General features: G+C 44.7%; 1 protein-coding gene across 1 annotated transcript in view; it reads left to right on the top strand.

Moving 5' to 3' along the window:
- Positions 1–24,386, top strand: part of SCPEP1 (serine carboxypeptidase 1) — a 33,527-nt gene continuing 9,141 nt past the window's right edge. The window contains exons 1-10 of the mRNA XM_041726568.1: positions 1–138; positions 3,723–3,871; positions 7,729–7,818; positions 12,225–12,380; positions 12,728–12,802; positions 17,499–17,571; positions 21,234–21,271; positions 21,928–22,056; positions 23,095–23,188; positions 24,001–24,114. Of these exons, the coding sequence (XP_041582502.1) occupies positions 75–138; positions 3,723–3,871; positions 7,729–7,818; positions 12,225–12,380; positions 12,728–12,802; positions 17,499–17,571; positions 21,234–21,271; positions 21,928–22,056; positions 23,095–23,188; positions 24,001–24,114 (982 nt within the window). The 5' untranslated portion in view covers positions 1–74. The remainder of the gene's footprint in view (positions 139–3,722; positions 3,872–7,728; positions 7,819–12,224; positions 12,381–12,727; positions 12,803–17,498; positions 17,572–21,233; positions 21,272–21,927; positions 22,057–23,094; positions 23,189–24,000; positions 24,115–24,386) is intronic.

The raw sequence follows: 24,386 nt of genomic DNA, 5'->3' as shown, positions 1-24,386 counted from the left end.
CCCACCCGCCGCCGTCACGTGGCGGGGCGCGGGGTGCAGCCTGCAGCTGCTGATGCTGCCGCCCGGTGTTCGCCATGGAGCTGGCGCCCCGAGCCTCTTCCGTGCCGCTGCTGCTGCTACTTCTGGGCCTGAGCACCGGTAGGTTCGGGCAAAAGGTGCATCAGCGGCCGGTGCCTCCTTCTCTCTCCAGGGCTGAGCGTGTGTTAGTGGGTTTGCGCTTTTGAAAGCAAATCTCTTTCCCCCAGTTTCTACCTTGCATAATTATACTGCTTTGGAACCTCGCTCTCTTTCCTTCCTTCTTTTTTTTTTTTTTTTTTTTTTAATGCTAAGTATTTTTTCTACACCCCTTTCTGGCTGAGTGGTCTGGTACTCCTCTCTTCCCTACCCCCTAGGTAGAAGCAGTTGTGCAAAATACATGACTTGGGAAAACTGCTGATCAGTGAGGTTTCCACGATCCTAAGTCCACCGCCCTTTTCCTGCGGTGATTGGCTGCTAAATGGGTTCATGAGGACTTTTTATTTTGAGCTGAAACATGCGGTGCGAAGGACCCTGAAAAAACAAACCCTATCACGAATGGGACGTTTCATTGAGATAAGGTCTTTCTCTCTCTCCTTATCAGGACGGGATAACATCTCCCCTCACTGCAGTTCTTTTTGACAAAAACAAATTCGTGTTTAATAGGATGACTTGCACATTGGTTTTCACTCTTTCACCAGAATGTCTCGTGGTCTGAGTCAAGGTCCGAGAATTCCAACTGGTCACAAACTCGCCTTGTGATCTTAGGCGGAGTGCTTAGGAGTTCTCTTCCCTTTTGTAAACTGGGGATCCTCTGGCCCTTCAGCTTGGGTCTGGGAAATGTTGTCAAATATATCGCCCTGCCCAAATTTTTAACAGTGGTCACTGCCAGGGAAGGGAGGAGTGCCAGCCGCCAAGTCAAAAGGGACGCAAACCCTATTTGTCATTTCTCCAGGAGACTGTAATCTTAGGTCCCTTGAACAGAGAATCTTTAAGCCACATCTATGATCTAGCCATTCTGTTTTGCTCCTCAAGCCACTTTCTGGTTTTCTTAATCTACATCCTTCTTACAAAACCCCAAAATCCCACCCCCAAGGGAGTAGTGTCCTGGTCTACTCCCTTCTCTTCTGTTTCAGACCAGTCTTTGTGCCTTGCCTTGTCACGGGGGCTTGAAATTTCAGAAAAGAGGAAGTAGAAGGCAGGAAACTCCCATCATGGAGGGTCAGCTCTCACCATCTTTAAGCCTTTTCTTACCCACAGAGGGGTATTTGAGGAAAACAACTGTTGAGTTGTTACTTTAGCAAAGGTGACAGAAAATGTATCGAACCTACTCTTTTCTGATACATCTTTTCAGATGCTACAAAGTTAACTAGGGAAAATTGAGGCTGTGGAATTAAAGGATAAGCATGTGTGTGTGTGCGTATATATATATATATATATATATAGCTTTTGATCTATGGAATATCTTTCTTTTGATATTTGGAAAGCCAAGCTGCCTTCCCCAAAGGTGATGCCAGCGTGCACTCTTGCTGACAGTGCTGAGGACTGATCTCCTGTCTCCTTGTGGACATTGAGCCATTGTTTTTGTTTTTTTTATCCATCAAATAAGCCAACGTTTTTTTAGTGACCTCATATTGATTTGACTTTCATAGCCGAGTATTAGTGATGTTAACTCTTTTTTCACATATTAATTAGTCATTCAAATTTCCTTTTCGGGGATCCCTGGGTGGCGCAGCGGTTTGGCGCCTGCCTTTGGCCCAGGGCGCGATCCTGGAGACCCGAGATCGAATCCCACGTCGGGCTCCCGGTGCATGGAGCCTGCTTCTCCCTCTGCCTGTGTCTCTGGCTCTGTCTCTCCTTCTATCTCTCAAGAATAAATAAATAAAATCTTTAAAAAAAAAAATTAAATAAAAAAAAAAAACCAAATTTCCTTTTCGTAAATTATTTTCTCAGAGCCTTCACACATTTAATTAGGATCTTCCTTTTTTGATTTTTTTTGTTTGTTTTTTTAAAGATTTTATTTATTTATTCATGAGAGACACAGAGAGAAAGAGAGAGGCAGAGGGAGAAACTGGCTCCTCGCAGGAAGGAATTGATCGATCCTGGGTCTGGATCTCCAGAGTCACACCCTGGCTGAAGGCGGCGCTAAACCGCTGAGCCACTCGGGCTGTCCTGATCTTACTTTTTGAAATTGATCTACATGAGAAAGGAAAATCACCCTTTTTCATATATGTTACAGATCTTTCTTTCTTGTATGCTTTTTAATTTTATTTCTGATGTACATAAATTTTGTTGTACAGAATATATAACAAGCCTCTGTCCTCAACTCTGTTTATCTTTTTCTTTGTAGTCTCTGGGGGTATGGCCACATCACTTCCCCAGCCAGAGATCAGAAAAGCATTCAATTATATTTTTGTATTTTTTTAATGTCTAAAATTTAAAATTGAAATGCTTGATCCACTTGAAATTTATTTTGGTTTACAGTGTCAAGTAAGGACCTGTGTTGTTGTTTTTTTCTCCCTCACAAAAGCTAACAGTTGCCCCAGCATAATAAAGTGAATATTGGTCCCTCTCATTTGGGATACTTCTTTAATCATATATTAAATGAGATATTAAAAGCCAGCATCTTGCAGTTTTTCTTTTTTTTTTTCCAGAAATGTGAATCTGTCTTTCTGAAATAGAATTGTAAATGTGTTTCAGGCTTATTGTTAAAAATCTAAGTATTGGGGCACCTGGGTGGCTCAGTGGTTGAGCTTCTGCCTCTGGCTCACGTCGCGATCCTCATGTCCTGGGATCGAGTCCTGCATCAGGCTCCCCATGCGGAGCCTGTCTCTGCCTCTCTCTCTCTCTGTCTCTCATGAATAAATAAAAAAAATCTGAATATTGCAGAGGGTGCAGAGGAAAAAGTGAAAGCCCTTAACCTCTTTTGCCACTATTAAGTTTGATTTGGGGATCCCTGGGTGGCGCAGCAGTTTGGCGCCTGCCTTTGGCCCAGGGCACGATCCTGGAGACCCGGGATTGAATCCCACATCAGGCTCCCGGTGCATGGAGCCTGCTTCTCCCTCTGCCTGTGTCTCTGCCTCTCTCTCTCTCTCTCTGTGTGATTATAAAAAAAAAGAAAAGAAAAGAAAAAAAAGTTTGGTTTGCCTTTTTTTTAAATAGTTTTTTTTAAAAGATTTTATTTATTTATTAGAGATACAGAGAGAGAGGCAGAGACACAGGCAGAGGGAGAAGCAGGCTCCATGCAGGGAGCCTGATGTGGGATTCGATCCCAAATCTCCAGGATCCGGATCTGGACCAAAGAGGGCGCTAAACCGCTGAGCCACCAGGGCTGCCCTTTTTCTTTCTTTCTTTCTTTTTTTTTTTTTTTTTAAGAAGGAGAGAGTGGGTGGGAGAGGCAGAAGGAGAGTCTCAAGCTGACTGCTCCGCACAGAGCCGATGCAGGGCATGATCTCATGACCCTGAGATCAACACCTGAGCTGAGATCAAGCGTCAGGTGCTTAACTGACTGAGCCACCCAGGCACTCCTGGTTTGCTTTTTCATTAACTGAAGTGCTTTTCCTTATCTCCACAATATATTAAAGTGAGTAAATTGCCTCAGATAGGAACCAAATTTTCTCCAGTTTAGCATGGCTGTCTCTGCAGGTTTGGACTTTACCTGGATGTTACACATTCTTCAGGAAGATCACGTTGTACTTCTGTTTTAGGAGCGGTCACTGACTGGCCCGCAGAAGAGGGAAAGGAAGTATGGGATTACGTGACCATCCGCAAGGATGCCCACATGTTCTGGTGGCTCTATTATGCCACGAACCCCTGCAAGAACTTTTCAGAACTGCCCCTGGTCATGTGGCTTCAGGTAAAAGTGACTTGGCTGCCCAGCCAGCTTCCCCCACATACTGCTTTGCTTGCTCTTAAGGTCTCACAGCTCAGCTGTGAAGGACTAATCAGATCCAGCAGCTGATGGAGGGTCTCCTAGAGTTGGAGGTTTGGTGTCCTCCTAGGGCAGGCAAAGACAATGGTCTACCGAGGGGGCCAAATCAAAGAGTGAGGGGTTCTAGCCTTTGTGGGGGGGTCTTTTTATATTGAGCTCAGCCAGCAGCAGGACGCCTTCGTGGAAGCTCTTAAAGACACATTTGACTTTATGCTCACAGAAATGTTTTGAAAGGTTCCAAAGCAAAAGCTAGGGCACTCTGAGCACCCCTCCCTCTCCCTCTTCTACTAGTCCCTCCTAGACCCTAAATCCTCACCGCCAGAAAAGCTGATCTTTGTAAAGGATTCATTCAGCCTTTTGTATCTTAGTATTAAATATTGGGCCTATCCTTCTCCCTAAGTGTGTTTGCATGTTCATCTTGAGCTCTGATTGTAGGCTGGAAGGCAGGGGACTGGTTGAAGGGTATTTGGGGGTAGTCAGAGGAGCCTTCCTTGCATTCCTAAAATACCTGCCCAGAGGTGGCCCACACCCACTTGGAAGACCAGTCTGTAGGGAGGGGATGAGGAACACACTCTTGCTTCAGCCTCTAGAGACTGGAGGTATGGCCCAGATTGGGCTCCAGGTGGCTCATCGGTAAATAAGTGTCCTGCTTCTCCCTTCCCAGGGATGCAAATGTCACTTCCTCCCAGAATGTCAGCATTCACCAGCAACCTGCCAGTGCCCTGGGCTTGGCCTCCTTGGCTAACCCCCACAGACTTTCTGGTGAGATAGGGCTCAGAGGAGCCCTTTGTAGGGAAAGGCCCTTTCCCTTGTAGCATTATCACAACTGTTACCTTTGAGGGCTGGACGTGAGGCCCGCTTGAGGGTGCAGATAAGAAGAACGCATGTGTGTATCCCTGTGAACTTCTGTTTACCTCGGGGCTGCCGGAGGCGGAAATGCAGCAGAGTTCTGTTTTCTGAGCTTTGGTTTTTCATCTGAGGATTTTATTAATCAGCAGGACTTCTTCCAACCTCAAGTGAAAGCTTACAAACGGAGCCAAAGCAGAAAGCAGAAGTACTGGAGTGTAGGCCAGGTGCTACCCAGTCAGCATCCTCTTTGTCACATGCTGCCCCTGAAGCACTTTCTGGGCTCTTAGGAATTTAAAAACTGTTCACCTTTAGAAGTTGCAGATCTTTCCTTTGGTTGATTGCAGAGTGAGGTGGTTGTTCTATCTGAATTAGTTGCCAACATTTTGTTTTGTTTTTATTTATTTATTTATTTATTTATTTATTTATTTATTTATTTATTAGAGAGAAGGGAGAGAGAATCCCAAGCAGACTCCAGGCTGAGTGGAGCCCAGCTTGGGGCTCAATCTCATGACCGTGAGACCATGATCTGAGCCAAAACCAAGAGTTGGACACTCCAAATGCGCCACCAAACATCTCACTTGCCAACATCTTAAATTCAAAACATTTTCTTTTTTCCAACAATCAGGAGACATGGCACCTTGGGTCCTGAACTTGCTATCCCAAAGCTGAGTGATCGTGGCCCCTTTCACACAGGGCAGGAGCTTCTGATTGTGAAATCACACAGCTGATTTCTCTGCTCTGTGCGTACACTTTGTCACGCTGCCCAGTGTATGACTTTGGTTAGGTTAACCCTCTGAGCTAAGATACTCATTGGAGGTTATCCACAGGCTAAGTAACCAACCTGCCCTTCATTTCCTCTGAGGCCCACAGGAGAAGGAAAAAGACTATGATTAGGGAAGAAATAATTAATTTCGATGAAAAGGAAATCTATTTTAGCAGCCTACTGGTGACACACATACTGACTTCTGTGGGCAGGTCTTTGAGTAATTGAGGTCATGTCACCAGAGTGAAGTAACTCTGAGTGCAGTAGTGAGCTATTTTCGATACACTTTCAAGTCATTTAAGCAGTCCAGTTGGTCTGCTGACATGTTTCCCATATTTCAGAGTCACTGGATAGTCCTGGGCCATGAAAGCACCCCATCCCGAAGTTCTAAGGGAAAAAAGACTTTGCGGTAGGATGTTCTCAAATAGAACAGAAACATCTTTCAGCCAGCTTCTTGTTGCCATTGGGGTTAGGTGAGGGAGGGGTGTCATCTCCTGCCTCCGACCACAGCTTATCAAAAGCAGGCCAGAAAATTGGGAGTTGTCCCACCAAGGCCAAGCCTCCTAGGATTCCCAGCTTCCCTCCTTTTGTTCTGGTCCTGTCCTGTCCTGTTTCCCAGTCAGTCCACTAGGAGAAAGGGGCCCAGCACCCACCTGGAGATACACGCTTGCTCTTAATTTACTGTGTGTTGCATTTTGCAGTGTTGCCACATAATTCCATATAGTTTGTGGTTCTAAATGGCTGTTTCACAGTCTGTACTGATCTGTTCCCTCAGCGAGGGGCATTGGAGGTGCATCCTTTCACTGTCATAAATGTCACTGTGATGAACAGCTGCCCCTGGTTTGTGAGCTTTTTACCATGATATTGGGAAAGCTTAAGATACTGAGTGCATATAATTAGAGGGATGGATAGCCTCCCAGTTTTATAATAGTTTGGGGTAGGTTCAAAACATTACATAGTTTCACACAGTCTTTCCCTGTTGGAATCTTCCAGTTACCCCTGAGCCCTGACCCGACGTTGTCTTTTTTTTTCCCCCTTTAGATTGTCCTGTACAAGTAGCCCTGGCTTCTGTTTTGCCGGAGCTATTCCTTCCATGTTTGTGTATGATCCTTTCTTGTCCATCTTGCTCGTGCACAGGGAGGCAGGATCCTTTCTCTGAAGGCCTGTGCCCTTGGCTCAGCTGGTCCCTGAGGCTTTGTTCAGAAGAGCACTGACCACGCTTTCCCCTGACTGTCTCCCAAAGGGCCACCTTCCCTGGCTTAGCCCTTCACAACCCATGGACGTCCAGCTCCCGTGGTTGGGCCCAGACACTGAGCTTTGTTCACAGCCCTGCCCCACCAGCCCTCAGGCCTGAGTGCACAGTGTCCAGCCCTCCCTGCTCTAGGACTTTTGCATTTGCTAAATTATATCCTAGGGATCCATGTGATCACACCGCCCCTTAAACTGTGGCCCTAGTCATTTCGCAGGGACACTGAGGAGACAGTGGTGTGGTGGAGAGTCACAGGGTATGCCCCTTCCCTGGACATACTGCTCATCTTGGAAATATGAGGGGTTGGGCAAGGTGTCGTGAAGATCAGTGAACCCCATGGCAGGCCAGGGTTCAATCTCAGAGGATCAGGGGTAGGAAAGTCCCTTCTGGGGCTCTTAGATCAGATCTTTTCCATTTATTTGTTTACTTACTTAATTTTGATTTTAATTTTATTCTCAAGTAATCTCAACATGGAGCTCAAACTCACAACCCTGAGATCAAGAGCCACATGCTGTACTGAGCCAGCCAGGCGTCCCTGGGTCTTTTCCCTGTAGAAAGCTTGAGCAGTCAATTACCAGGGGGTTCTGTTGATACAGACACCCTGGTTCTCCAGGTCAGCTGTGTCTTTCCTATAATGTTGACCCAGCCATCCCTAAATCATAGTTGTTGGGAACCCTGGGTGGCTCAGCAGTTGAGTGCCTGCCTTTGGCTCAAGGTGTGATCCCGGATTCCCAGGTTCAAGTCCCACATTAGGCTCCCTGCATGCAGCCTGCTTCTCTGTTTGCCTGTGTCTCTGCCTCTGTCTCTCATGAATAAATAAATAAAATCTTTTAAAAAAATCATAACTTGTTTATCATGAATGTGGTCAGTGTTATGATGCTTTGACTAATGTTTTCTCTGGGTTTATTTTCTCTTCCACAGGGTGGTCCAGGTGGTTCCAGCACTGGATTTGGAAACTTTGAGGAAATCGGGCCCCTTGATAGTGATCTCAAACCACGAAGAACCACCTGGGTACAGTGAGCGTAGCCCCTATCTGCACATGCCCTGTGGCCTCGCCAAGCCTGAACACCGCCACCCCGGCCCTCCCGCAGTCTGCGGGGGCGGGGGGGGGGTGTCACAAGTTTAGCAGCACTGCCCCATCCCTTTCCCTGTGTGTCCATTTCTCAGGACAGCTTATCCCTTCCCGGGACTCTCTGGCCTTCCCACATCGCAGCAGAAGCTTGTTCTCACAGACACCAGAGTCCTCGTGACTCCCCCCATATGGGCCATCTCTGTCATCCACCTGCAGGGTCCCTGCCTCTGGCCACCACTTTCATGCCAACCCCCTCTCACCCCCTCGCTACCACCTTGCTTCTGGACTTCATCACGACTTCAGAGCCTTTGTCCTCTACCCTGTTGGTGTCTCTCTAGCTCTGCCTTCCTCCTTCCCTCCCTCATTCTTAGTTTCACTTCTTGCCCTAACCCCTCTCTGCTCAACCCCTGGCTCCTTCATCCTTCTCCCTGACCAGCCATGCCACCCCCAGGCTTGTATCAGTCCCACTGTCCCCCTGGTCGGATCTCCTCTTGGGTGCCAAATGCTGGTGGGCAAAACCGTCTGGCTGGCAGGGAGTGGCCGAGGCCGCCCTCATCGGTGTGCTGGGGCCCCGCTCCCCTCCCGGTCTGACCGGTCCTCCCCGCCTCCCCGAGAGAGCAGAGCCATCACCTGTGACCAGCTAGCCCCTGGCCTCGCTAATAAGTGCTTCACTACCCTGCCCCTCATTACCCTCCCGTCTCAAAACAACACACGAGGCTCCTCCCTGCTGAGGTCCCTCCTCCAAGATTCCTAACTTGGACAGTTAGTACCTTTCCACATCCTTACGCTGTCTCTAGGCTCTCTTCTCCCTGGGGTGCAGGGTACACAGGTTTCTCCCAACCTACTACACAAGCCACTCCAGCTACTACCTTTTTTTTTTTTTTTTATGATTTTATTTATTCATGAGAGACAGAGAGAGAGGCAGAGACATAGGCAGAGGGAGAAGCAGGCTCCCTGTGAGGAGCCTGATGTGGAACTTGATCCGGTGACTCCAGGATCACACCGAGCTGAAGGCAGATGTTCAACCGCTGAGCCACCCAGGTGTCCCTAGCTACTACCCTTTCCTAAGAGAGTTCTTTATATAGGCATACCATGGAGACACTGTGGGTTTGGTCCTGGATTTGGTTTGAATTTCTTTAATTTCCCAGGCCATATAAAAGTTAATGCTTACATTATACTGTGGTCTGTTACATGGGCACTAACATTATGTAAAAAAACACTGTACATACCTTTTTTTTTTTAAAGTTTTTTTAATTTTTATTTATTTATGATAGTCACAGAGAGAGAGAGAGAGAGAGAGAGGCAGAGACATAGGCAGAGGGAGCCTATCTTTTGGCAGCAGGCTCCATGTACCGGGAGCCCAACGTGGGATTCGATCCCGGGTCTCCAGGATTGCGCCCTGGGCCAAAGGCAGGCGCCAAACCGCTGCGCCACCCAGGGATCCCAAAACACTGTACATACCTTAATGAAAAAGTGCCCTATTGCTAAAAAATGCTAGCCATCATCTGAACTTCCCATGAGTGGTGTTCATTGGTTACAGAGCACTAAAATAAGTACAATAATAATGAAACAGTTTAAGTATTGCAAGAATTATCAAAATGTGGCCACAGAGACATTACGTGAGCAATTGCTGTTGGGAAAATGGTACTCATGGACTTGCTCAATGTGGGGTGGCCCACAGACCTTCAATTTATAGAAAGAGCAGTAAAATGAGGTGTGCTGTTTACTGCTGTCTAGTCTTTACTTCCTATATATGCTTTAGCCTAGAGCTTTCTGGGCTAGGGGCTGGGGGCAGGAGAGAGTGGGTGCTAGGGAACCCAACGCACATTAGCTCTAGGATACAGTACACATATCTCCTCCATGGCCCAGACAAGGTTGGGAAGCACTGCCCTAACCCATTTGGCTCTTCCCCTAACTCTGCTGGAGCTGTTGTCCTCAGGGGCATGCTGGTTTCCCAATTCCAAGTCCAGCAGATCCTTCATGGGATTCTTTTCATGGACTTTTTTGCTATCCTGTTGGCCATTCCCATGTCTTAGATGTTGCTGTTTCCCATACTGTGTCCTTGGTAATATTCTCTTCTATGTATGTTCTTTTGGCAGCCCTATCGTCTCAGACTGCTTTAATGATACATAGATGATGATGATTCCCAAGTCAGTATCTCTAGCTCAGAACTTTTTGCCCCAGAACTATTTCTCCATTTGCCTCTGAGATGTCTCCGTGTGGATGTCCCTCATACATCCCCTATTCAAGATATTCCAATCTATGTTCATTAGTACACCGTACCCTCTACCCACCCACAAAACCAGCCAACTCCATGTGTCCCTCATTGTGGCAGATGGTACCACCATCCAATCAGGTGTCTGAGCCAGAAACCAGAGAGCCATCCTTGTCTTCCTGTGCTCCTCACCCACTCATCCAGTCAGTTTTAACCTAAAAATAAATTCTTTTTTCTTTTTTAAAGATCTTATTTATTTATTTGAGAGAGGGAGAAAGAGAGGGGGAGCATGAGTAAGGGCAGAAGGAGAAGCAAACTTTCTGCTGAGTGTGGAGCCTGACACAGGGCTGAATCCCAGGACCCTGAGATCATGACCTGAGTCAAAGGTCATGCATAACTGACTGAGCCACCCAGGCGCCTCTAAACATGAATTCATAGGGACGCCTGGGTGGCTCAGCGATTGAGCGTCTGCCTTTGGCTCAGGGCGTGTCCTGGGATTGAGCCCCGCATCGGGCTCCCTGCATGGAGCCTGCTTCTCCCTCTGCCTGTGTCTCTGCCTCTCTCTCTGTGTTTCTCATGAATAAGTAAATAAAATCTTTAAAAAAAAATGAATTCATAAAATATAGCTTTATTGAAATAATTCACATACCCTGCAACTCACCCATTTAAAGTATACAATTCAGCATCATTCAGTATATTCAGAGTTTTATAACCATTACCACAATCAATTTCAAAACATTTTACTACTCTCCCATCCCAGAAAGCCTCCTACCCCTTAACTATTAACCACCAGTCTCTCCTTAGGCAACCACTAATCTATTTTCTGTGTCTGTAGACTTGCCTGTGTTAACCACTTTATAACAATGGAGTCATATGGTATGTGGCCTTTGGTGTGTGGCTTCTTTCATTTAGCATAATATTTACGAGGTTCATCCATGTTGTGTGTGCCACTACTTCTCCTTTTGTAAGGGCGAATAATACTCCATTGTATGGCTATACCACATTTTGTCTCTTCATCTGCTGATGAACACTTAGGTTGTTTCCATGGTTTGGCTCAATGAATAGTGCAGGGGACACTGGTGGCAAACATTTGTTTGAGTTCCTATTTTCAGTTTTGGTGAAGGGGGATATACCTCAAAATAGAATTGCTGTGTCACATGATAACTCTCTTTAACACCCGAGCATTGGTAATACTCTTCATCCACCCCTTTTCCATCCTCTCTAGTGGCTGCTTTCAGAGTGCATCTCCAATGCAGATCTCTCCTTAGTTTAATCACTCTTTCAGTTCCCAGAAGATCAGATCCAGATTCCTGCTCTCTCCCTACCTCCTGCCACATCTCCCAACATCTGTCCATCTACACTTTACCTTCAGGCCTCTGCCTGGCCAGTTCCTTGGCTTGGACTTCATTCCTTTGACCACTCATTCACACCTAGCTTCCCATACTCACGTCTCCATTAGTCACTCAGTGCAGGGCCATTCTTCCTCCACGTCCCTCTGAGTCCTTGGATTCTCTGTGTCTCCCTTCTGGTCCTCCTTTTTTTTCTTTTTTTTTTTTTTAAAGATTTTATTTATTTATTCATAGACACAGAGAGAGGGGCAGAGACACAGACAGAGGGAGAAGCAGGCTCCACGCAGGGAGCCCGATGTGGGACTCGATCCCTGGTCTCCAGGATCATACCCCAGACTGCAGGCGGCGCCAAACTGCTGTGCCACTGGGGCTGCCCCCTTAAGTGCAGTTTACTTTTGCCTCTGAGTCTTTGCACATGCCGTTTCCTTAGCCTGGAACATTCCTGAACTTGTTTCTGACTGAAATATCACTTCTACTTTGCCTTTCTCTGTCTTAGTCTCTGTTTCTGGCCCTTATTATTTATTTATTTTGAAAGTAGGCTCCAGGCCCAATGTGGAGCTTGAACTCACAACACTGAGATCAAGAGTTGCAAGCTCTACTGACTAAGCCAGCCAGGCGTCCCTCCTGTCCCTTACTATTTTTTGAAATCCCTTTTAGCAGTAGGATTGTAAGCATGCTGGTACCTTCACATCCTTGGGTTTTGTTGAGTTCATAGAAGATGGTAGAAAGACAGTCAGTGACTGAGTGATTGTACCACTTGACTTTCCTATGTGACATGTAGCTCCAGTCAGCCAGTCTCCTATTTGTGGATAACCCTGTGGGCACTGGGTTCAGTTATGTGAACAAGAGTGATGCATATGCCAAAGACCTTGCCACAGTGGCGTCAGACATGATGGTTGTCCTGAAGACTTTCTTCGATTGCCACAAGGAATTCCAGGTGAGCAGTGACTCGGGCACAGCTAAGCAAAGGGGCTAGCAGTCACACAACTACATCCACCTGAATAAACTTAAATTTCCCCAAGAGATCAGTGTCTAGCCATTGTCAGAGAAAACTTTTCTGCACCTGAGGTCAGATTGTGGCCTTTTGTTTCTGTCATCTCTAAAAGTGGTTTTGAGCTTGAAAGAATGACCTTGGAGCCCAGTATTCTGATCAGATATGGGGGGAAAGACCAATAAAAGCAGATTTGTCTTGTCTGGCCATGACATGCAATAGAAATTTGAAATTCATGTGAATAAAAAAGCATTCGGGGTGTTTAATTCTTTGTAAATTCCTTTTCTTGCTAGACGATTCCATTCTACATTTTCTCAGAGTCCTACGGAGGCAAAATGGCTGCTGGCATTGGTCTAGAACTTTATAAGGTAACGGGAAAGATGACTCTGTTTTGGTTTCAGACAGAAACTGATTCGGTTCTTTTCTATATCACCTTATACTGAATATACTTTGAGTAGGACCTTATATAAAATCTGTAATAATCACCACAAGAAGTTTCAGAGAGAACAGTGAAAATTGCCCTACCAGTTGTGAAACAAGCTGGAAAGAAAGCTACAGCGAGTGAAACAATGTTGTGCTAGCACAGCAGCAGACTAGCAGATTAAATGCAGCAGGATAAAGGATCCAGAAACAGATTTTACATATACTGGTGTATAAATATGTGTATGTAAATAACATATATATGTAATGCATATGATCATATGGCATTATCACATCCGATGATAAGATGGCATTTCAGATCATTGGGCAACAGATAGAATATTCCGTGAATGGCATGGAAACAAATGGTTCTCGCTTTAAAAAACTATAACGTTGAATTCCTTTCATAAAACATCAGTTCTAGATAAACACCTAAACATAAAGAAAAAGTCCAAACATAAAAATCAAAACTATAAGAGAACCTGAAGCTTACCTTCATTTAAAAATTTTTCTTTTCTTTTCTTTTTTATTTTTTGAGAGAGTATGGGCATGTGAGCAGGGAGGAGGGTAGAGGCAGAGGGAGAAAGAGAATCTCAAGCAGACTCTGCAAAACCCAACATGAGGCTCCATCTTCTAACCCAAGATCATGATCTGATCCTAAATCAAGAGTTGGACACAACTGACTGAGCCACCCAGGTGTCCCTGAAGCTTTCCTTCATAAGACAAAACACCCAAAGGCTAAAAAGGATAAAGTTGATATATTTAGACCACATTAAAATTTAAAACTCAAGAGTTCCATAATTTCAGAAGACATATGTATGCTGACATAAATATATGCTAGAAAAAATACTTATATATATTTTTTAGAGAATTTATTTATTTATTCATGGAAGACACACAGAGAGGTAGAGACATAGGCAGAGGGAGAAGCAGGCCCTCTGTAAGGAGCCCAGTGTGGGACTCTCCCAGATTCTAGGATCATGCCCTGAGCCAAAGGCAGACACTCAACCGCTGAGCCACCCAGGAGTCCCAAAAAAGTACTTATATTGATAACCATAAAAAGAGACAAGATCCTAGAAGTAAATTGGCAAAAAATATAAAGCAGTGTATAGCAAAAATGCAAACAGCCTGTGAACATATGACAAATGCTCAACTTTTGTTAGCCAAATCTATAAGGTTTACAAATATTTAAAAGATAGTGACACCCAGTTTTGGTAAGAAGTCAGGGAAATAAATGTTTTTCTCCACTTTTGGTGAGACTGGAAATTGGGAAATCATTTTATTTTATTTTTTTAAAGATTTTTATTTATTTATTCATGAGAGACACAGAGAGAGGCACAGACAGAGGCAGAGGGAGAAATAGGCTCCATGCAGGGAGCCTGACATGGGACTCGATCCCGCCCTGGGCTGAAGATGGCGCTAGACCGCTGAGCCACCCGGGATGCCTGGGAAATCCTTTTAAAAGGGCAATTTGGCAGTCTTTGTCAACTTGTAAATCTATATGCCCTCAGACCCAATAATTTCAGCTCCAGGAATCTGTCCTGTGGGAATTCTTGTGTGTGTGTGTGTGTGTGTGTGTGTGAGAGAGAGAGAGAGAGAGATTTTTTTTTTTTAACATTTATTAGAGAGAGAGAGAGTGAAAGTGAGAGCTTGTGGGGGAAGGAACAGAGGGAGAGAGAGACTTAAGCAGACCCCCAGCTGAGCACAGAGCCTAACACGGGGCTCAATCTCATGACCCTGATATCCCAAACTGAGCTGAAACCAAGAGTCAGACACTTAACCAACTGAGCCACCCAGGTGCCCCAAGTCTGAGGATGTTTAATACACTATTGTTTACCATGCCCTTCAACAGGAAACAAGGTCAGGGCTGTCCCTATAAGATTAGTTAGATAAAATAAATGTATCCTTCCATGAGAGGACACTTTGCAGCCAGTATAAAGAATGGCTACATTTCTATATCTGTGTGTATAAGCTTGTGAAAGCAAAGAAAGGGGTTAGAAGGGTATGTAACATGTTAAGTGTGGCCAGTTGGCCATGTGGGACAGAGGGCAAGTCTCTCCACATTTTCTCCCGTCCACTGCACTGTTTAAATTTATTTACAATGCTCTTATATGGCCTTTGCTTTTTTAAGATTAATTTTTAAAAAAAATTAACCTTTTGTAAGAAATAGTATATGTGTGATAACAGAAAATTAGAAAATACAGCAAAGCACAAATTTAAACTTAGAATGTCACCTTTGCACCACGTGGAGAGCCCCATTAACACCTTAGTGGATGTGCCTTTACATCTTTTTCTGCACTTTTATAAAATCCTTTTTAAACCAATATGAGGTCATCTTAGACATCATGTCTACAGCCTACTTTCTTCATCACTAGTCCTCACCTTCCCATTTCAGTACATTTTCATCTCAAATATTCAGATTCCTTTAATGATCCCAACGTGTCCTTGATAGCTGGTTGGTCCTGCATCAAAGCAGATGCAGGAATCACAGCTGACTGTGATGTCTCTAAAGTCTGTTTTCATCTAGCACAGTTCCTTTAAAATGACTCAGACTCCGTGAAGAAACCAGACTACTTGGCTGTCTCCCTTTTTTGTCTGGTTATGTCTTCATGGTGTTTATTTAAATCCTCTCTTTACTGTATTTCCTACAAAACTGTAAGTTATAGATAAAGGCTAATAGATTCAAGGTAAAAGTTTTGGCTAGCATATATTGTAATAGGTCAGGTTTCAGGAAAAATCCAGCTCACCTGTTTTTATTTATTTTTTAAAGTGTTTATGTATTTGACAGAGAGCGCAAAAGAGCACAAGCAGGGGGAGCTGCAGAAGGAGGGGCACAGAGAGAGGGAAAAGCAGGCTCCCCACTAAGCAGGGACCCCGACTGAGGCTCAATCCCAGGACCCTGAAATCATGACCTTAGCTGGAGGCAGACGCTTAACCATCTGAGCGCCCCTACCGCCTGTTTTTATATGATCTGTGAGCTAAGAAGGGCTTTTATATGAACTAAGAGTGCCTTTTAGATTTTCAAGTGGTGGTGATGTAGGGAGGGGAATAAAAACAGAATAATTTTTTTAAAGATTTTATTTATTCATAAGAGACACACATACAGAGGCAGAGACATAGGCAGAGGGAGAAGCAGGCTCCCTATGGGGAGCCCAATCCTGAGATCATGACCTGAGCCAAAGGCAGGCACTCAACCACTGAGCACCCAGGTGCCTCAATAGCAGAATAATATTTCATGATGGTGGGCATCCCTGGGTGGCTCAGCAGTTTAGCGCCGCCTTCAGCCCAGGGCCTGATCCTGGAGTCCTGGGATCGAGTCCCATGTTGGGCTCCCTACATGGAGCCTGCTTCTCCCTCTGCCTCTCTCTCTGTCTCTATGTCTCTCATTAATAAATAAATAAAATCTTTTAAAAATATATATGTATGTATATTTCATGATGGTATGAAAATTACATGAAACTCAAATTTCAGCGTCCACAAATAAAATTTTATTAGAACTCTTCATTTGTTTACCTATTGCCTATGGCTGTTCTAGAGTTACACTGGCAGAGCTGAGTAATTGCAACATAGACTGACTGGTCTACAAAGCCTACAATATTTGAAATTCTGTCCCTTTATAGAATAAGTTGCCAGCCTCTGATATCTATGATGCTGTGCACTTCATTGGGCTTCAAATCAGAAAGCACATAGCATCTAGATCTAGTCTGATTTTTCTACTGGACTTTCTCACCCTCTGCCTGGGCAGAAAGTTATCTGAGTGGTGTTTTCTTCAAACTATGTGGATGTTCAGTTCTTCATCTATCTTTCACCTAACGGTTTTATTATCAATTTTAATTCTCACTTAAGTCAGTAATTTCATTAGGAGTTTCAAAATGGTGGTTTTCTCCTGTTTTTTTTTTTTTTTTTTTTTTTTTTTTTCCCCACACCTATTAGCTGGTATTCTTTTATAAAGTGGAACTTTCCCTTATCATCTGGACTACTTAGGTAACTTATGAAATAAGTTCCTGGGGTGCCTGGCTGACTCAGTGGGATGAGTGTAAGACTCTTGATCTCTGGGTCATGAGTTCGAGCCCCATGTTGGGAATAGAGATTACTTAAATTAAAAAAAAAAATTTTTTTTTAAAAGAAGTAAGTTCCTTTTGGAAAACCCAGATAAATGCATAATTCTTTCTGTGTAATTGCTAATGTTCAGATTCAGGATGTTCATTGTTTTATTTTAGATCTCTGAATAGTTTATGCACACACATAATTTAAAATTCAAAAAATGAAAAAGGTATTTTGTAAAAAATCTCCCTCTTGCCCAATCGGATCCCCCAATCCCCTTTCCTAAGTTAGCCTGTTATTAGTTACTTCTGTATCATTCCAGAGGTATTCCATGCTTATGTTAACTAATTCATGCCAACACTCATGAAAACAGTAGAGAGAAATTCAAACAGTTCTTTGTCATTTTGCAAATGGCAGGAGGAAAAGAATTACTCTTGCTCTCTACTGGTCGCTTAGGTCTTTGGGAATCTTAGAAAGGATGAGCAGAAGTTTTCTGTGCTCAGGAAGGGTGGTGCATAAAGGCTTGGCTCCCTCCTGCTGAGGAAGGGATGGAGGTCTCTGGGTTCCCTTGGCAAGGATGTTTCTTGGCTCTTCTTTCAGGCCATTCAGCAAGGGACCATCCAGTGCAACTTTGCTGGCGTTGCTTTGGGTGACTCGTGGATCTCTCCTGTTCGTAAGTACAGAATTCTCAGATACTTCTTTACTCCTTTCCTCCATCTTTCCCTGGAACTTTGGGCTTTGCTGTCCAGATCAAAAACAGGGTGACAGAATTTTCTGGGTCCTTAGAGATGTCAACACAGGAAGTGTTTGCCTCAGGAGCATCCAAGAAGTTTGGGGATGAGAACTCATTTATAGAGCTCCTACTATGGACTGCTGCTGACTGGACTGAATGACTGAATTCTCTTATTTGATTCTCACAACAGAAGAATCACATTTTACAGTTGAATTTTTTTTTTTTTTTTTTTGAGAAGGTAGCAGGGCAGAGGGGGAGAGAGAGAGAATCTTAAGCAGGCTCCATGCCCATCACAAGCTCAACAGAGGGCTTGATCTCACGACCCTGAGATCATGACCTGAGCCAAAATCAAGATTTTAATGCCTAACTGACTGAGCCACCCAGGTGCCCCAACAGTTGAAAACATTCTAAAGACTAGAAAGGTGATGAAATTTGCTCTCTGACACACAGCATGAGTGGCTTGGTCAGGATTCAAACCCAGGTCTGTTGGTCACTTGTCACCACCACTAGAATGAACATTAGGGGTGAAATTCCTATCTATTGCTCACACTGGTGGTGAGACAAGGTTACTATTAGGTCCTGCAGCTCAGGTTCCTAGTTTCATAACCAGAGTGTCCTCTTTGGAAGTACAGTTAAAAGTTGTTTATGATGTACACATCTAGGGCGTGGCTTCCGATGTCTGAAATAGTCATCTTGGTGGGGTTAACTCTAACACAGGATTTCTAAATCTCAGGGCTATCGACATTTTAGGCCACATAATTCTGACGTTACTGGAAATGGCATTTCTTGCCCTTATTCTTGGCATCATCCAGGCCTGAAATGGAATAACTGAGAGCTCTTGAGTTAGCATCAGGAGAAAGGCTGCTCTTGGTTTTTCCTTCCTTCCTGGATGGACCTCATGGGACATCATGAAGTTTTGGAAGCCTTGATCAGAGGTGTGAGGCCCCCTGTCTCACAATCCTAGCCATTGGCCTCACAGTGCCATCTGGGGTCTCATCACAGTTTCCTAACAGCAGTCAAGACTTTGTATGTGTTAACTTCATTGAATGATTACAACAGTTCCATGGGATAGATGGTGTTATGACCACAGTTTTGGAGATGATGAAACTGAGACTCAGAGAGGTTAAGCAATTTTCCTAAAGTCACACAGCTAAAGTCAGCATTCACCTGGCAGCAGGCTATGCAGAATCTAAGCATTCACCCATTACACTACACTACCTACACAAGACCAGGAAGTTTAGCCCCATGGCTTTGTAAGTGCTATCCTTTTTCTGAGTTTATCCTGTCCAGAGTTTATCCTTTTTCACCTTGCTGGGACCAGCTTCTGCTTTAGAAATCTCCCTGCCCGGGATCCCTGGGTGGCACAGTGGTTTGGCGCCTGCCTTTGGCCCAGGGCGCGATCCTGGAGACCCGGGATTGAATCCCATGTTGGGCTCCCAGTGCATGGAGCCTGCTTCTCCCTCTGCCTATGTCTCTGCCTCTCTCTCTCTCTCTCTCTCTCTCTCTCTCTGTGACTATCATAAATAAATAAAAATTTTAAAAAATAAAATAAATAAATAAATAAATAAATAAATAAATAAATAAAATAGAAATCTCCCTGCCCAAGGACACCTAGGTAACTCATTCAGTTAAGCATCCAACTCTTGATTTTGACTCAGGTCATGATCTCAGGGTTGTGAGATCGAGCCCTGCATCAGGCTCTGCGCTGGGCATGAAGCCTCTTAAGATTCTTTCTCCCTCTCCCTCTGCCCCTCCCTCCCTATCCCAATCCCCAACCCTTCATGCACACCGCTCCCTCTCTGTCTCTAAATTAAAAAAAAAAAAAAAAAGGAAAGAAAGAGAAAAAAGAAATCTTCCTACCCAGATCTGAATCCCTTCTTTGGGATCCACTTATGTTCCACCCCTCCCTCCCAGTACTCCTTTTTTGAGAAAGAAATACTGTTAAATTTGTATGAATCATTATTATTTGCTAGGTAGTGGGTGCTATTATGTGCTAGGTGCTACGAAAGATGCGCAAATCTGCTCCATGTCCTCAAGAAGATCTACACAGCTCAAGATGGTAGCCATAGCCATACGCAACTAAATTTAAATTAATTGAAATACATCTTTCGATTGCACTATCCACATTTCGAGCACCCAGTAGCCACATGTGGCTATGGACTCATTTTGGACCAGAGAAATATAGAATATTTCCATCATGGCAGAAATTCTGTTGGACATCAGAGGTTGGAGACTACAACCTTTTGTTCTGCTACTCTCTTTTGGTACAGAAGCTTTTTACTGGGACATAGTCACACCTGTTTGTTTACATACTGTCTCTGCTTGGAGGCTCCCACAATAGAGTTGAGTAGTTGCAACAGAGACTGGCTGGCCTGCAAAGCAAAAAATGTTGACTGTTCCTTTACAGAAAAGTTTTGTCCCTCCCTGGTCTAGATCAAGCAAGGAATGGGGCACATTGGAAAATTGCACATGGTTCTGTATTTCAAGAAACTAAGGCACAAGCTTGGTAATTAAGCTGGAGAGCTGAATGATAGCTAGGTCCCAGAGGACCTGGTATGCCTACATTTCTCAGGGTGTACTCTGAAGAATACCAGACCAATGAGGTGCTATACAAATGGCTCCGTGGTCATGTAAGTCGCCAATGCTAAGTACTGGCTCCACCTCCCCAAGGTTTCACACGGATGTTAAAGGCTCTGTGAAGTCCCATGGGATGGAGTGTGGAATACCTTATTTTGCATAGCCGTAAAGATATTTAACTGAAGAATCATATTTTCTACTCTAATACCTGACTGAACTCCTACAGTACTGAGGTTACTTGAAACATATTTTGGGATGCTTGGCCTTAGGGAATAATTGAAGACTTTTAAGCAAAGGAGTGACACATTCAAATGTGCAGGTTGTGGTCCTTGATACTTTCTTGGCACATCTCTGTGGTCCTAGCCTTCTGTTGGGAGGTAGGTCCTCCTACCTACAGATTGAATCTGTCCAATCAAGCCACCTATTCTCTTTGAGGGCAGGCATTGTTTTACTCATTTAGAGATCTAAAACTCCATGATGGCTTCAGACCCTTAGTAAATTCTCAATACGTTTGTGAAATAGAAAAGAATTGATTGACAGTATAGTCATAGACACTTGAGTTACAAAATCTTTAGTCTTCTTCCTTAAATAGCTCCTTGGCAGAAGCTAATGTCCCCAAACTGGAGGAGCAAATACACAGCAGAAATGCGAGGGCAGGGGAAATATTCTAAGCTGTCAAAGAGCCTAGAGGTCTGGCAGAGAGAAACACACACTGCACACACACGCACACACACACAGCATTTCTGTGGGGATGCCATCACTGGCTGTGACTCACTTGCTACACCAGTATCAGGCCAAATTAACGTGTCATTAGTCCTGAGTCAACAGAAAGGCTCCCACATCATCCCACCTCCTGACTGCTGAGACATTGGCCCTGCAGGGACACCAGTGAGTTAAGGAGCCTTTAGACCCAAAGCCACCTGGTTTCTTGCTTCCTTCTCTGCTTTGGGAGGGAAGCTCGTTGGGTTTTTCTTTGGGAAAAGAGGCACAACAGACTTATTTTGTACCTATGTGGTTTCCTCTAGATTCAGTGCTCTCCTGGGGACCTTACCTGTACAGTGTGGTGAGTAGATGAGTCCCCACCTGCTCACCCTCCATGGTAAGCAGCCCAGCTGACCTCTTCTGGCTCTGTCCCCAGGAAGAATAGGCTAGCTAGGTTTGCCTAGGAGGTTGATGCTGCTCCTTGAGGGAAAAATCTAAGGAACTATCAGCACAGTTACCCATGGGGACTATGACCCATAAGAAACACAGGTTTTAAAATTTCAACTTTTTATTATAAAAATTTTCACATGTGCAAAAAAGTTGGAAGATGCCTGTGCACACCCAGGTAGCCACCATCTGGACTCTGCAACTGTTTTGCTGTGTTTCTTTCATCAATGAATATGTGACTAACCGCCATGGATTTCTATATGTAGTCCTCCTTTCTCCTCCCCCTTTTTTTTTTTAATTTTTTTATTTATTTATGATAGTCACAGAGAGAGAGAGAGAGAGGCAGAGACATAGGCAGAGGGAGAAGCAGGCTCCATGCACTGGGAGCCTGATGTGGGATTCGATCCCGGGTCTCCAGGATCGCGCCCTGGGCCAAAGGCAAGCGCCAAACCACTGCGCCACCCAGGGATCCCTCCTCCCACTTTTTCTGTCACCCGTCCCCAGCTGTAGTGATGCTAGGCTTGTGTCTCTGCGCAAAGTGAGCTTTTTCATTCTCCATTTGTGTTCCAGTCTCTTCTCGACGACCAAGGCTTGGCAGAGGTGTCTCAGGTGGCAGAGCAAGTCCTGGATGCTGTGAATAAGGGACTCTACAAAGAGGCCACGCAGCTGTGGGGGAAAGCAGAAATGGTCATTGAACAGGTAACAGGACACACTCAGGTGCAGCCCACTTGGCTTGTTCCCTTGGAGCAAGGGCCCCTGGTTTGTGCTGTCAGGACTTAGGTCTATCCTGAGACTCCCCGAAAATCTGAAAATTATCACATGGTGAATGACAAAGCCAACAAATCTGAGTAGTGATGAGGTCAGAAAGCTATCCAGGCCTGCAAGACCTGCTTGCCCCTTGACTGGATGTATGCATGCTAGAAAAAACAATATGTCTTGCAGAAGTGAATGTTTGAATTCTTGCCAGACAACATTGTGCCCCAGTGAGCCAGGAGGGAAGAATGCATAGCCAAGGACGAGTGTTCAGGACCCTCTGTGGCCCTGTTCGCCCTGTAAATTAACACGCAGGCTCTTGGTTTTCTCCAGCATCTGAGCTCCACTCGGATGAGCTACTCACTACCCCTCCAAGATCAGGCGGACAGCTGGTCTCAGCCCTCGGAGCTGTATTCTTTTTTCTTTCTTTCTTTTTTTTTCTAATTTTTATTTATTTATGATAGTCACATACACGGAGAGAGAGAGAGAGAGAGAGAGAGAGAGAGGCAGAAACACAGGCAGAGGGAGAAGCAGGCTCCATGCACCGGGAGCCTGACGTGGGATTCGATCCCGGGCCTCCAGGATCGCGCTCTGGGCCAAAGGCAGGCACCAAACCGCTGCGCCACCCAGGGATCCCTCTTTTTTCTTTCTTTCTCTTCTTTCTTTTTTTTCCTTCCTTCCTTCCTTCCTTCCTTCTTTTTTTTTTAAGATTTTATTTATTCATGAAGGAGGCAGAGACATAGGCAGAGGGAGAAGGAGGCTCCCTATGGGGAGCCTGATCCTGAGATCATGACCTGAGTCAAAGGCAGAAGCTCAACCATTGAGCCACCTGGATGCCCCCAGAGCTGTGTTTCTTTCTGGCCTGGGCAAATCTACAAAGTTAAAGCTGTCCTTGGATAAGACGGGGAGCCAGTTGCCTTTCTGTTTTGCAGCTTCGATAGTGGATAAATAAAACAAACAGCCAAATATAATTCTGTATTTCAGAACACGGATGGGGTGAACTTCTATAACATCTTAACTAAAAGTACTCCCACATCTGCAATGAAATCGAGCTTAGAATTCACCCAGAGCCACCTAGGTAAGTCAACCTTGATGTGGCTAGACCCCTGTCTTCATCTCTGTGCAAGAGGGAATCCATTCTTTTAACTTTATTGACATAATTTACATACCACAGAATTTACCCATTATGATTCAGCAGTTTTAGTGCATTTGCAGAGCTGCACAGCCATTACCACAGTCAAGTTCTAGAACATTTCCATTACACCAAAAAGATCCCGTGTCTCCTGGCACTTGGTTTCTGTTCCCACTCCTGGCCCCAGGCAACCACAAATCTGTCGATGTCTCTTCAGATGCCTTTCCAGGATGGACAACTCATATAAGCGGAACCATGCAGTTCGGTGGTCTTTTGCATCTGGCTTCTTTTGCTTGCTTAGTGTTTTTGTAGTTTAGACTCCAACTTCTGCACATCACATCACAACATCAGTCCTCCTGAAGGCTGGATGGAGTGGTCTTTCAGCTGACCCAGTTTCACTCTGGATGTTGAATGCCTGGCCTCCCATAGGAGGGCTATAAAGGCTGCAGGAGCCTCTAGATTCCACTTCTCAGTTGATTTCCTTTGGCCATGCTGGATAATCTCCATGGCCCCAAAGTACATAAAATGCAGCAATCAAAATTAATAAAGCAAAAAAAAAAATTAAAAAAAAATTAATAAAGCATCTCCACTTTCAGTGCCTTTCTGGCTTTCTTCCTCCATCTGAGGTGAATTAAGATTATGCTTTTCATTTTCCAGCTAAAGCCTCACTCTTTGACACACTATCCCAGCAATTGGGAAAGACATTTTCTTGGCCTTATTTCCAGTCCTTTGACTCACCGTGTACCAGTTTGTTTCAGTTCATCTTTACCAACGCCACGTGAGACACCTGCAACGGGATGCCTTAAGTCAGCTCATGAATGGACCCATCAGAAAGAAGCTTAAAATTATTCCTGAGGATTGCTCCTGGGGAGGTACTTCTATGACCTAATTAAGTGTCATTTGTGGGGTTATAGGGCAATAGAGGTGCCAATTCAGATGCCTTAATTTGAAGAGTGGGTTTTGTCAATGGTGGCAATATGCTGCAGGTAGGACAGCATTACTAGCCACATTTTATAGATGAGCAAACAAATATAGACAGTAAATAACATGGCAAAACTGGTTCAGACTAAGAGGCTGGCAGGGAAGTGGGTGGGGAGGGAAATGAAATGATGGGTTGGGTGTTGATCATCGTTGAAGCCAAATT

This window comes from Vulpes lagopus, chromosome 12, assembly GCF_018345385.1.
Source record: "Vulpes lagopus strain Blue_001 chromosome 12, ASM1834538v1, whole genome shotgun sequence".
Taxonomy (NCBI): domain Eukaryota; kingdom Metazoa; phylum Chordata; class Mammalia; order Carnivora; family Canidae; genus Vulpes; species Vulpes lagopus.
The sequence above is the reverse complement of the archived record's forward strand: the minus strand, read 5'-3'. Positions and strand labels throughout refer to the sequence as shown.